Source organism: Lynx rufus, unplaced genomic scaffold (genome assembly GCF_022079265.1).
Source record: "Lynx rufus isolate CCGP_SWC_20201006 ecotype Redwood Valley unplaced genomic scaffold, mLynRuf1.p SCAF_4, whole genome shotgun sequence".
NCBI lineage: Eukaryota > Metazoa > Chordata > Mammalia > Carnivora > Felidae > Lynx > Lynx rufus.
Window position 1 is genome coordinate 10,476,191 of NW_025814856.1, and position 13,022 is coordinate 10,489,212.

At 56.7% G+C, this 13,022-nt stretch overlaps 1 protein-coding gene and 1 non-coding gene across 3 annotated transcripts; one reads left to right on the forward strand and one right to left on the reverse strand.

The window, feature by feature from the left end:
• Positions 1-691: 691 nt before the first annotated feature.
• Positions 692-10,837, reverse strand: ILVBL (ilvB acetolactate synthase like). 2 transcript variants are annotated; one of them, XM_047096621.1, is made up of 16 exons: positions 10,689-10,837; positions 10,009-10,153; positions 8,599-8,800; positions 8,349-8,476; positions 8,124-8,262; positions 7,918-8,029; positions 5,158-5,257; positions 4,919-5,016; positions 4,665-4,801; positions 3,267-3,401; positions 2,124-2,238; positions 1,851-2,020; positions 1,704-1,774; positions 1,553-1,624; positions 1,284-1,389; positions 692-1,149 (listed from the first exon to the last, which is right to left on the reverse strand). In XM_047096621.1, exons 1-16 carry the CDS (start codon positions 10,727-10,729, stop codon positions 974-976), a joined length of 1,947 nt encoding a protein of 648 aa, XP_046952577.1. In that variant the 5' UTR covers positions 10,730-10,837; the 3' UTR covers positions 692-973. The 2 variants fall into 2 exon arrangements, with proteins under 2 accessions (XP_046952577.1, XP_046952578.1); XM_047096622.1 differs by lacking the exon at positions 10,689-10,837 and adding an exon at positions 10,422-10,677.
• A 640-nt stretch (positions 10,838-11,477) lies between these two features.
• LOC124525270 (U2 spliceosomal RNA) lies at positions 11,478-11,665 on the forward strand. The gene has a single exon (XR_006965477.1). It is a non-coding gene; the product is annotated as a U2 spliceosomal RNA (small nuclear RNA).
• The last annotated feature ends 1,357 nt before the right edge of the window (positions 11,666-13,022 follow it).

Genomic DNA, 13,022 nt, shown 5'->3' on the forward strand with positions numbered 1-13,022 from the left:
ACCCCAGGGTGGTGAGACACTCCCCGCCCCGCCCCACCCCACCCCACCCCCACCCATGCCCCGCGCCAATCCTCTTGCTGCTGCCAACCAATTCAGTATTAGCTTTAAGCACTGCACTCTGCTTCTCCCCTCCGCGGAGGGCCCAAGGACTATGGTGAAGTGCTGTTTGGGGCAGGGTGGGGGAAAGCCCCTATCTGGGCTCTGGCTGGATAGGGGCAGCTGGGGGCTTTTAGAAAAATAGCTGGTTTCCCCACCCTCTCTTCCAGGGAAAGCCCCGTGATTGCCTCAAACCAGGAAACGGAGATAGCAGAGCCTGGCCCTTCCCCTCCCCCATTCTTCCTCCACATCCCTGAAGAAACTGAGCACTTACAGGACCTCCCTGTGGAGGGGCCCCACCTGAAATGTCAGGCTGGGGGCACTTTGGTACGGAACATATTTATTGCCTCCGTGCGTGTGTGTCTGTGTGTGAGGACTAGTGTGCATGGGTGGACACGTCTGGAGCAGGCGTATGGGGCTCTTTCAGGGACCTCTGAGAGGGAAAGAGTTCGCAGTGGCCAGACACCCTAAAATCCCCAGTAATGGAGCCACAGTGGGCCCCAGAGCTCCAATGGGAGAGTAGGGTCCCCTCCTGTCTCCCCCACCTTCCCTCACTCCCATCTTTGTGGACAAATAAATCAATATGCACACGTTCTGGGATGAGTACTTGGGCCCACACGGACCAGAAGTGGTTTATTAAGCGTGGAAGAGAGGAAGGGAGAAAAGGGCAGTTGTCCCCCACAGAGAAAAAAAGCCCAGGAGCTCCCGGGTGCTGCCACGGAGCTTCTCTGAGCTCTGACCCCTGCAGCCCCACCCTGTCTTCTTGGAGGGCTGTGGAGTCAGTGGACCTCATAGGCCAGGTCCAGGTAGGCAAGGATGAGGCTCTCAACCAGCTAGGTACAGTCCAGGGGTGGGAAGGGAGCCAAGGGTACTGACCCTACACAGCAATGGAGCCATCTCGGAAGTCTGTCCTCCCAATGAGGATGTTGACCACAACCGGGTGGCCATCTCGGCACTGCTGTTGAGCATCACGAAGCACCTCGACCACCTGATCTTTCTCCCGGGAGAGCAGCAAGCCCTGGGCCCCAAGTCCCATGGCTGCCTTGTGATAATCTGAAAGGAGAAGTCCAGTCAGATGGTGGCAGGGACCCAGCCCGCCATGCAGTCAGCCCAGGAGAGGAACGCATGCCCATCCATCCGGGCCTGAAACAGCTTCCCCCCATCTCCAGCCTGCCCAGGCCCCTCACCGGTGTAAGCCAGGCCACAGGCCACATTGCTGCCCAGACAGGGCACCTGCTCCCGAGAGATCTGGGTCCAGCCAGCATCATTCCCCACCAAGGCAATCACTGGGATCTGCAGGGAGAGGGCGAGGCCAGCCCACAGCCTTCAGTTTCAAGGCTTGGCCAACCAGAGGGCAAAGACAGGGACAGGCAGAAGCAGCTCCCTCCCTATCCTGGCCCATCCTGACAGCTCCCAGGACTCCAAGCCCTCAGCGTCCCTCGGGCAGCCCAGTCACCTTGTGTCTCACAAAGGTGTCAAATTCAATGAGGCTATAGCCAAAGGCTCCATCTCCAAACAGGCACCACACCTGAGCAGGGAACAAGGCTGCTTGAGTACCTCACTACCCAGGACACGGCAAGCCTCCTGCCTCCAGCGCCCTGACTCACCTCGGCATCTGGCCGGCACAGTTTGGCCCCGAGTGCAAATCCTGCACCAACCCCCAGAGTCCCAAAGGCCCCTAGGGAAACCAAGAGCACGTGGGTAGAAAGGGGCCTGGACCGTACAAGCCGTCCCAGGCAGAGGCCCTTCCTTACCAGGATCGAGCCAGCGCAGGGGGCCACGGGGTTGCACCAGGTGGGCGGCAGTGCCCACGAAGTCTCCACCATCGACCACCAGAATCGTGTTGTCAGGCAGAATCTCCTCCACAAGCTGCAGTACCCGCACCGGGTTCAGGTGCTGGCCTACAGGCGTCAATGCCTTCTCCCTGCCAGACAGAGGTGCACATCAGCAGGGCCAGCAGGAGAGCCTGCCGGGAACCCACCCCCTCCTCCCCCCCCCCCCCCGTGTCCACCACACCCGGCCCCCACCGGAAGGTCTGCTCCTTCTGCCGGTCAGCTTGCCGAAGCTCCTCTGCCCAGTCTGAGGCCCACGTCTGGCCCTTCAGGCCCTCCGCCAGCGTCACCACAAAGGAGCCCACGTCTCCTAGGGAAGGAAGAGAAAACAGCTGCAGGGAAGTGGCCTCCTGCCCTCCCAGCACCAAAGGCCCGAGGACAGCAGGAATCCAATAGCAACAGGAGGCAATAGCAGGAGGCAAGGTGCCAGGCCAGGGATGCTCCTAGAGCAGAAGAGGCAAAACACCCCCCACAGTCTACCAGAAGCAGGTCGGGGCAGCCAAGCCCAGAGAAATGAAGGTTTAGGAAGCACTAAGTGGGTTAGAAACCCAGGCAGCCTCGTCGCCTGCCTCCTCCTCCTCACACCCCAGATCAGGCAGTTCTGTGAATTCTGCCTCTCAAACACATCACGAGAAGCACCTCCATCAGCCAAGCACGCTGCTTTTGAAGTGACCGATAAACAGGCCAGTGATATAGACACTTTCCATCATGTCCGTCTTCAAAGTGATCCCACAGAGGCTCAGAGAAGCCGAGTCTCTCATCCCGGTCCATCCCCGCTCCAGGCCTCGTCATTTCTGCCCTGGCCTGGTTTAACGGGCCCCTGGCCTCCACCTGCCCCCTCCAACTCGCTGCCCACCAGCTGCCACAGTAGACCTTCCCGAGCTTGAATGCAACAGCGGCACTCCTCTGCTTGACACAAGAGCTCCGTGTAGCCTACGCTGCGGCACAATGTCCTTGGGACGACGGGCAGAAGCAGAGCACAAAAAGGCTGTGGGAGCAGACTGAACAGGGAAGGTAGGACAGGACAATAAAAGCCTCGGAGGCCAAGGAGGCAGGTCTCTGTCCTCCGGGCAGCAAGCAGCATGGGAGGATTTGCAGCCAGGGGCGTGATCACATGCATGTTATTCCCAGGCCTCCCCTCGTACGCACACCCCACCATCTGTTCATCCAGAAGCACCCATCAGTCTGAGAGCCACAGGTATGTCTCCAGCTGACCGGATGCCCACCGGGGCAGGGTTCAGGCCTTGCTCACAAGCACCCAGCTCAAGCCAGCTGCAGCAGAGGCCAAGAGAAGGACCAGGAAGAGCATGTGTGTGTGAGGGGGTACCGGGTGCTCACCCTGCACGGCTTCCTGGGGCTTCCAGAACATGTCTGAGTTCATCAACATCTCTTTCCGGTTCCGGTTGACGATGATGATCTTGCTGCTGCGGCTGAGGACACGGCCGTAAGACAGGCGGAAGTCGCACACGATTCCTGGCGTGGGAAGCGGGGTCTCAGCGGCTGGAGGGCCAGTGTCCCCACTGCCTTCCTTCACCCACCATGGCAGAGTAGATGCAAAAGTGACCCCCATTCTTCCTTTCTCCCTGTACCAGCGCCGGCCGCAATGACTTCACATCTCCCCACCCCTTGAATCTGGGCTGGCCTCAGCACATGCTTCGGTCAACAGGCTGTGGCAGAATGACGGCAGGCACTCCTGAGACCAGGCTTCAAGGAGCCTTGTGGCTGCCACTGTCTCTCTCTCTCTCTCTCTCTCTCTCTCTCTCAAAACACCTTGCTCTAACCCTCCTGCCTGTTCTCATCCTCCACCAAGTGAACAAGCCCAGGCTGGCCTGCTGGATGATGAGAAACCTGGAGGAAGGTGTAAGGAGGAGTCAGAGAAGTCAGTTAGCCCAGCGGAGGCCATGTGAGCCCAGCCTGAAGTCAGCCAAGCCCAAGGATATGCGCCTGCCCGCCCCGGATCAGCCCAGATGCCTTCTTGCCTCGCCAACTACAGACTCATAAAGGAGTCCCACCAACAGCAGAAAAACTACCGCCTAACCTACAGGTGGAGCTTGAGAAATAAGTGCCTTTTTTCAACGTTTGTTTATTTTTGAAAGAGAGAGAGTGCGAGGGAGGGGCAGAGAGAGACAGGGCGAGAGGATCCAAAGCGCGTGCTCCAGGCTCTGAGAGCAGAAAACCCGCCGCGGGGCTCAACCTCACAAATGGTGAGATCACGACCTGAGCCGAAGTCGTACAGTTAAACCCACTGAGCCACCCCGGCGCCCCCATAATAAGCGCATTTTAAGTCACTGAGTTTTGGGATGGTTATCACACAACAGCGAACCGATACAACTATTACGTGGTGGCCAGGACTCCCCTTTACACGAAAGTGCGCACGCCGCACGCGTACATGCTGTGTCCACCCTGCACAGAGCACACACGTGCCAATGCTGAATGTGAACAATATAGGTGCCCGCTATCTGTGCCTCTTCCTCCATGCAGGGCCGAGCCACGCGGCCCGACTGCGAGCTTGCCAGAACTTCCCTGGCTGGATTTCAAGTACACGGCTGTCCAAACCCGGGCAAGGGGCAAGGGGCAAGGGGCGAGCCCAAGGTAAGAGGGTGAGTGCTTACGAGGGGAGGGTGCCAGTTAAGTACCTGACTACGAGGGGCAGGGCCACAGGGGGAGTGGGGAGAGGAGCAGGGGTGGGGCCTGCAGGGAGGGAAAGGGGAAAGGGCAGAGGAGGCCGAGGCCCACCTGCCAGGAGGACCACGTCTGCTTTCTTCAGAGCAGCGCTGCGGTTCTGCCGGATGTGGAGGGGGTGGTTGCGGCCCAGCAGTCCTCGTGCCATCCCTCCCAGGAAGCAGGGGATGCCAAGGGTCTCCACAGCAGTCCTGGGGGTCCAGGCAGAGCAGAGGGGAGTGTAGCCAACGGCATGCCCCCACCCCACAAGGCATCCGGAGACCGGGGACCAGGGATATGACAGCAAGGGCAGGGCAGAGGGTTCTCACCGAAGTCTGTCAGCAGGTGTCGGGGGCAGCAGAGCCTGGCTCCCCAGCACAACAAGGGGCCTTTTGGCTCGGCTCAAGATTTCCACACAGCGCTGAACCTGGGATTAGAGACGGGGCTCAAAGAGCCAACCGTGTGAGTCACCATCAGCCCCCAAGATCCAGGCCCCACTACTGACTCAGAGAGAGGCCATCCTGCCAGGTGGGGTTCCTCAGGGAACCAGGGAAGAGAGGCGATTCACCTGCTGGGGGGATGCCTGCGGAATGTCCAGAGGCAGAGGCCCCTCAGGCCGAGGCTCCCAGGCTCCTGCAAAGAGGTTGGCCAGGTGATTCTCTAAGTACCTGCAAAGATGAGAGGAAGAGGCAGTTACCAGGATTAATGACTGGGGTTCTGGGAGCTGAAGGAGGCCGGGGTCGAGGCGGGAAGTGAGACAGGCACAGAAGTAGGTGAGCCACACCCCAGACAGACAAACCCCAGTGGCCGAGTCTCCAGCCGCCTGTTGCCCCTCAGAAGCTTCTGGCGACCACCCAACCTGACACAGACCCTCAGAACCAAGTGACACAGGTGTGGAGTGCCAGGATCAGGGCCACGGCTGCAGAGTGAAACACACAAGGCTCCACGCTTCCTAGCTGTGCGACTGGGCAAGTGACTTAACTTTTCTGAGGTTCCTCCTCTGTAAAATGGAAAAGGGAATCTCTCTCCCAAGGTTTACTATCTATCCATTCAGGATATAAAGCACTTTGCAAAACACTCAATCAGGGAAGGCACTCAAGCCTCTTTCTCTGGCTTCCGACACCTCCTTCTGTCTCCTTACTGGTTGGGTCATAGGGCCCTAACTTCCCATGTGGGCCTCCAGGGCCCTGGAGACACAGAGATAAATCTTGCCCAGCTCTGCATTCAAGGAACATCCAATCCAGCCAGAACAAGACATGTGGGTGTCGGCAAAAAGGAGTCGGAACCAGAAGCTTCTGTTTCTCTTTTGAGGAGGAACCAAGAATACAGAGAATGAGAAGAGGCCAAGGAAGAAACCATGGTAAACCCCAACATAGAAAGAAAGGCAAAGGAAGAGCCAGCCCAAAGGGCTGAGTAGGGGCAGCCCAAGAGAGGAGAGGAGAATGGAAGGGGGGAAGGGGGGAGCCAGAACCAGGGAACAAACAGGCTGCTGTCATGGCCACAGAACAAAATTGCTTAAAAGTTCAGCCTACCTCGGATGCCTGGGTGGCTCAGTCAGTTAAGTGTCTGACTCTTGATCTCGGCTCAGGTCATGATCTCACGGTTGATGAGATCAATCCCTGCATCAGGCTCTGTGCCGACACTTCGGAGCCTGCTTGGGATTCTCTGTCTCCCTCCCTCTCTGCCTCAACCCTGCATGCATGTGCTTCCTTGCTCTCTCACTCTCTCTCAAAATAAATAAATAAACTTTAACAAACAAATAAACAAACAAAATTCAGCCTACCTGGCATGGTCACCAGCCACTTCCTATCTGTTCAGGACCTCTGAATCCCCCTCTGTATTTGTGGTTCCCTAGCCAGGTTGGAGAAAGGATGGGAGACAGCTTGCCTTACACCTGAAAGGACACTGGACTCAACCCTATTCTTATCTAAGACAATGGCTAATTAGTCACTTCAGCATTTTACACTGTCAAAGCGATCTTGTTTTATTCTTCACAGAATCTTAGTCTAGAGAGAAAACCACGCTACACTTCTTCATTTTACAGATAGGCAAGCTGCAGTCAAGAAAGGTGTAATCACAACAGGATCAGTCAAATTATGACGCTGTCCACCTTAAGCCTGCACTGTCCCCTATGTCAACTGTATTTCCATTAAACTGGCGGGGGGTGGGTGGGGAAGGCTTAATCACTTGCTCAAGGTTAACACAGCTAGTTACTGGCTCGGGATTCAGACCCGACTCTCTGAACTTTCGTTTCATTCCCTGTAGATGGCACATAGCTCTGTGGATAAAGCATGGGAGGCTCCTCCAGGCTGAATCCTCGTGTGCCATTAACAAGCTGGATGACTTCCTGCCAGTCATTTACCCCCTTTGGGTCCCAGTTACCCACGCTATGAAATGGGTGTAGTAACACCTTACCCTCTTCACTCAGTGTTGTCATAAAAGATATGTGAATAAAGTTCTACCCCCCGAACTGGTCTTCAAGGGACTTCTCGCGTGCCCAGGGCACAGGGGCCTGTCTTGTTCGTGCCGGTCCTGGTACCTGGCACACCGTGGCACTCGCTAAATACATGGAAGGGGCATGGCAGGTAGAAGAGCAAGGACAGGCAAAGGGAAGGGACAGAGGGGAAGGAAGAGGAGAATCGACTCTCCTTCCTGTGCCGCTCCAGCCAGGCCCATCCCAGGGGTGGCCAAAACCAGATACCTCTGCTGGGGATGTGGCCCCACATGGAACCCCTTCCTATCCTCTCCACTGAAAGAAGTCCCCCCTCAACCTTGTAGCTCTTCCAGGAAAACCTTTAAGCTTATTCCTTATTCTGCATCCCACAGCTACCACTCAAAGCCAGGCCACCACTGCCTCTCATCCCAGGGCCGACAACCCCTCCTCCCTGGCCTCCCAGCTTCCACCCAAGCCCACAGTCCGTTCCCCAGCAGCAGTCAGAGGGAACGTGATAAAAACCTGAATCGGGGTGTGCCACACCTCTGCTTTGGACCATATAATGCTTCTCGATGGATCTCAAAGTAAAAACAAAACCCCAGGTCCTCCCAGTGGCCCCTGCTGGCCGCTCTGAGCTCAACCTCTGCCCCTCTCCCCTTTGCTCACCTGCTGCTGCCACAGAGGCTACTTTGCTTTCCCAGCCCACCAAGTTCGCTCCTGCCTCAGAACCTCTGCATATGCTAGTCCCTCTACCTCCAATGCTCTTCCTAAGGCTGGTTCCCCTCAGCTGATATGCAAACCAATGAATGAGTCAAAGGAGAGACAGAGGCTGGCGGGAAGTTACAAAAGAGGGCAGGGGGCTGGAGAGGGCACGGTGGGGGTGAGGCAACTCACCAGGTGACCATTCGAGCCACGAGGCCCTTGGGCGGCTTGGCTGGCACCATCTCCTTCTGGACAACGAAGTAGGGGTACAGCACATCAACGGGAAGCTCCACAAACACTGGGCCTGTGGAGGGGCAGGGAGGATACTGAGCCTGCCATGCCTCCCTGGACCCAGGCCTTAGGGCCTGACCACCGCCCAGCCCCCCCCCCCCACCTACCTGGGGTCCCCGACTGGGCAGCCACCATCGCAGCCCTCAGGGTGGGCACGATGTCCCGCACCCTCCGCACAGAAGCACAAAACTTGCACAGTGGCCTAAACAGGGCCATCTGATCAATGGCCTGGAGCGCACCCCGGTTCTGGTGGAAACAGAGGAGGCCAGAGTCAATACATGAGCCCTCTGAGGCTCCCCGGGACCCCCGCCATCCACCCAAGGGCAGGGCACCTGCAGCAGAGTGCTGGCGGCCCCACCCAGAAGCAGGACTGGAGACTGAGCTATCTGGGCATTCTTCACTGCAGTCACCGTGTTGGTGAGGCCAGGGCCCGCTGTCACTGCTGCTACGCCCACGGTCCCTGAAATACAGAATCCATCACGGCCCTGCCCTCCCTCCTGGCCACCTCTGAAAAAACTCTGCCCTGCAAAGACTTCCCATCCCATTCTCACCAGCCCTCCACCCTCTCTGCTCTGCCCTCACCGGTCAGGCGGGCCACAGCATCGGCGGCAAAGACAGCTGTGACTTCGTGGCGTGTGTCCACCACGCGGATGCCCAACTTCTCACAAGCCACCAGTATGGGGGAAATGTGCCCGCCGACCAGGGTGAAGAGGAACCGCACGCCGTGAGCCCTCAGCACAGCTGCCACATTCTCCCCGCCATGCTGGATGCTTGCCTTGTCCACCTGGGCCCACGGAGGGAGAGGAGCACAATTACCAAGGACCAGGGCAAGAGCGCCAAGGCAGACAGGGAGAGGGCACTCTCACTCCCCCAGGAAGGAGGGCAGGACAGAGTCAGGGGTCAGAGGAACTTTGATATTGGTGAGGCACATATCATGCTATACACAAGGCCCAGAGTAGGGCAGGCCGTCCTTGTACAGCTAAGGGAACCAAGACTTGCCCTGGCAAGATTCAAAGTCCCATAGAACCAAGGCCCTTGAGCGCCCCCTTCTGTTACACTGCCTGTCTCCGGGGACAGTAGGCCAATGAGTGAGAGGAGAGGGAAAGTGGATCCCCAGAACCCAAAGTAGTTTGGCCAGGGGCCATCTGCTGGGACTCCAGAACTTCCTGCCCTCCAGGACCTAGTGGCAACTGTTGATCCCAGCCCGCTAGGCTTCCTCCCACTCACTGGGCAGGCCCCGCTGACAGGCTGCCAGCCACTAAGCACCTGGCAAGGGAGCGGCCTGCTGGCACAGAATATGCTGAGGCCTCTGAGCCTCGGCTTGTTCCCAGCCCCGCACACCAGAGGCCTTTGCCTTAAATCTCCAGAAATCCTCAAGGCCAGTGACCTTGCTCCCGTTGCTATTGGGAGGGGGAGGGGTGGACTCCTGAGGGAGGAGCCAAGCAGTTCAGGGTGAGATCCGTGGGGTCAACTGTTCCCCAAAAGGCCACCTATCACAAGTTACCACACAAACTCTCTGAGCCTCAGTTTTCTCTTGTGGAAAATGAGTACAGAAACAAAAGCACCTCTAGGGGACGCGTTGAGAAGTACATGACATCTCTCACAGCTACCCCTTCTGGTGCTACCTTTGGCCCACTCTGATCACGTCGGGTTTAGGGAGCTGCGCTCAGTGAAAAGGGCTCTTGGCCTCTGGGTTAGGGTTAGGGTTAGGATTAGGGTTAGGGTTAGGGTTAGGGTTAGGGTTAGGGTTAGGGTTAGGCGGGGCGCTGAGTAACCGGCAGCTACCGCCCGATTTATCTCTGCCTAGAGGCAAAGTCCAGGGACCTGTCTGCAGACTGCCGAAGCATTAAGGGCCGTAGACAGAATTTCCCAACCGAGCCCCCTAGATTAGTCGGGCCTCACTTTCTCCTGTAAAATAAGTGAGCTAGGAGTGCCAGGAGCTCCTTCCTTCTTTGGCTTCCCCCAGCCCGCCGCTGACCTATGCCCCCGCACCTTGTGCATCAACTGATAGAAGAGCCCCAGGCGGTGCGCGCAGCCCAGCAGGGCGGCCACTAGCGTCCCGCAGGCCAAGAGCAGGAAAGAGGGGAAGAAGCTCCCAGCAGGGGCGGCGGCCGTGAGGGTCTCCATGACTCGCCACCTGAAAGAGAAAGGACAGTGCCAGCAGCTAGGCGCAGCGATCTTTTCCGGAAGAAGGTTCCCCGGCCACAAGGCTCCCGGGCCACGCCTCTTCTCGCCAGTTTCGGCGCCGCCACACCACCTACGCGGTTAGGCTCTGGGCGAGGCCACGCCTCTTGGGGGCCAGGCCGCGCCTCCCGCGGCGCCAGCCGCCTTCCTTACGTCACCACCAGCACCAAAAATTGGCCACCACAGGCAGTTTTGGCCTCAAAATAGTGCTTCACACTTACCTGTTTCTCAAAGAATAGATGGGAAGCCCCGCCTCTTTTACACCTGGGTCCAAATCTCAGCCCCAATGGTGAGCCCGCCCACTCCAAGTCTACACCACCTAGAAGGACGAGGCCACGCCCCCAAGCTAGCGGGCGCGCCCATCCCTTAAAGCTAGACCTCTGCCCTCTGCGAGCGCCCGAGCCTGACACCCGCCCCAGGCCGTGAGTCAAGGTCACATCGCAACAGGAGGCTTCTCTGACCCCCAGGATACTTCGGCCTTCACCTACGGGAAATGGCGCTGACTCCAGAGGAATTCGGTGCCCTTCATGTCACGTGACCCAAACGCGCGGCTTGAGGGGGCCGGGCTCCGAGCCTGCAGCCTTGTCCCTTTCTCTCACTTGGGTCTGCGGCGCCCCGTAGTCCGGCCTGAGACGCACGCGCAAAGCTGTAACCACGCTCTGGGTTACAAGCATCTCCTATAAAAGCCCCGTCCCTACAGGCCGCCTCAGCACAAGTCCCGCCCTCCCCCGCCTCTCATTGGCTCGCACTGCAGGCCTAACCCCTTTCTTTACATGAGACCACGCCCCTTGGCATTTTGTATAAGCCGCGACCGTGGGGAGCCGGCTTTCCACGGCCTTCCGTTGGCCCCCACCTTTCTGTCCGTAGTGTTCGGGCCTTCCAGCCAGCCAGCTTTCACACCAGCCGTGCCGAATGCCCCTCAGGTCGGCCAGACCGGGATGTCACACTTCGCTCCCCAGATCCACCTTCTGCAACCACATCCCAAACAAGCCCGCCCCTCGCCCTTGCACAGGCCCCGCCTCCCATCCCACCAGAACCCTGCAAGGGCAGAGCTTCGCCCCCTAGCTCGTAGGCTCGCCTCTGCGGTTGGCCCCACCCCCGCAGGCCCCGCCTTCTTTCCCAGACCTTGAGGAGTTTCTCCGAGTGCAAGGGAGGAGACGCTTCGACGCCGGTGGTCCTTGGCTCCAGCCATCTGGCCTCTAGAGAATGATCTCTCCACCAGCGATGGGGAAGTAATTCTGGTACTGAGCACCCTGCTTCCTTCCAAAACAAATCTAGTTGTTTCTCGGCCTTTTAGCTAAGATCAAGTGTAGTAACTGTTGTCAGATTAACATCAGATACGTCCCCTATCCGAGGGTAATATATTAAATGGATTTTTGGAGCAGGGAGTTGGAATAGGAGCTTGCTCCGCCCACTTCACCCATCCACGTGGTACTGCAGTACATCCAGGAACACTGCACCCGCCTGTGGGGGGAGAAGATAAAGATTGTATCATTTTAACATTGGCCCTCATCCCTTGCCAACTTCAGGGATTTCCCTCTGAGGATTACACCCTGTTAATTTTGTCTTATGTTGAAGTCATTCCTACTTTTCATTTCACCCATTAAAAGAAAGAAAAGAAAAGGAAACCCCTTTGCCCCACATTTTCCACTTATTACTGTCCCTTTGCACTTTTAAAAAAAAATTTTTAATGTTTATTTATTTTTGAGAGAGAGAGAGAGAGAGACGCAGGCTCCAGGCTCTGAGCTGTCAGCACAGAGCCCAACACGGGGCTTGAATTCACAAACTGTGAGATCATGACCTGAGCTGAAATCGGATGCTTAACCCACTGAGCCACCAGGCGCCCCCGCCTTTGCATTTCTTGTTAGCAAAATTCCTCCAGTGAGTTATCTACATCTGCTGTCTCCATAAGACCTCCATCTATTCCCTCTTCAACCCACTCCAACCAGACTCCTCCCCGCCACCCCATGAGAGCTGTTCAGGAGTATTCCAAGAGTCTCCAAACCCCTCCCTCTCCCTCCTGTCTCTCATCTACCAGCTCAACCCCACTCTCCCTGTATATAATTAACAGGATAAAATACAAACTTCCTAGACAGGCCTTCCAGTTGCAATTAAATTCCGAAAGCCAATAATGAAACAGTGATCCTTTTTGTTAAGCACTTATTACATATAAGGGCTTGTTCCATACTCTTCGCATTAACTCATTTAATCCTCACAACAGCCCTGTAACGTAGTTTATGTTATTAATCTCTCCATTTACAGGTGAGGAAACTGAAACACAGAGAGGTTAAGGAACTTGCTCAAGGTCACACAGCTTGTAAGTGATAGAGGCACAATGTGAACTCCAGCCGTGCTGCCCCCAGACTGGGAGGACCTCAAGAACAGGTACTGTGCTTCAACCACATGGCTTCCCCATGCTTGTCACAGGGTATAGCATTTGGGGACCACTCAGACACCCTTGCACTTAACATTGGATTTTATTCTAAGTGAATTGGAAGGCCAGAGAGGATTTTGAACAGCCTAAGTCACACCAAACCTGCACACAATTTTTCAGAGGGGCTTTATTGGTAATAGCCAAAAGCTAGGAAAAAACCAAATGTCCCTTGTGAAAATCAGTAGAATGAAGCCTCATTTAAAATGGAGCTGGGAGGCCAGAAGGGGAGCTCACACACCCTACCACTCACCATCAACTGTAAACTAAGCACTGAGGGACTTACCTTGCAAGTCTTGAGAACAAATACCACTGAACTACTCCAGCAGAAGGAAGAAAGGTCTTTCTCCTCCCCCAGCAACAGGCCGACCAAGGAGAGACTGTGACTCCA

What these genes read in the sequence shown, in the direction of transcription:
- ILVBL (XM_047096621.1), bottom strand. Translation starts at nt 10,729, where the DNA reads ATGAAGGGCACCGAATTCCTCTGGAGTCAGCGCCATTTCCC. An exon ending in TCTATCAGTTGATGCACAAG is followed by an intron (nt 8,801 to 10,008) that starts GTGCGGGGGCAT and finishes CCGTGGGCCCAG; the next exon opens with GTGGACAAGGCAAGCATCCA. An exon ending in ACACCTGCTGACAGACTTCG is followed by an intron (nt 4,802 to 4,918) that starts GTGAGAACCCTC and finishes CTGGACCCCCAG; the next exon opens with GACTGCTGTGGAGACCCTTG.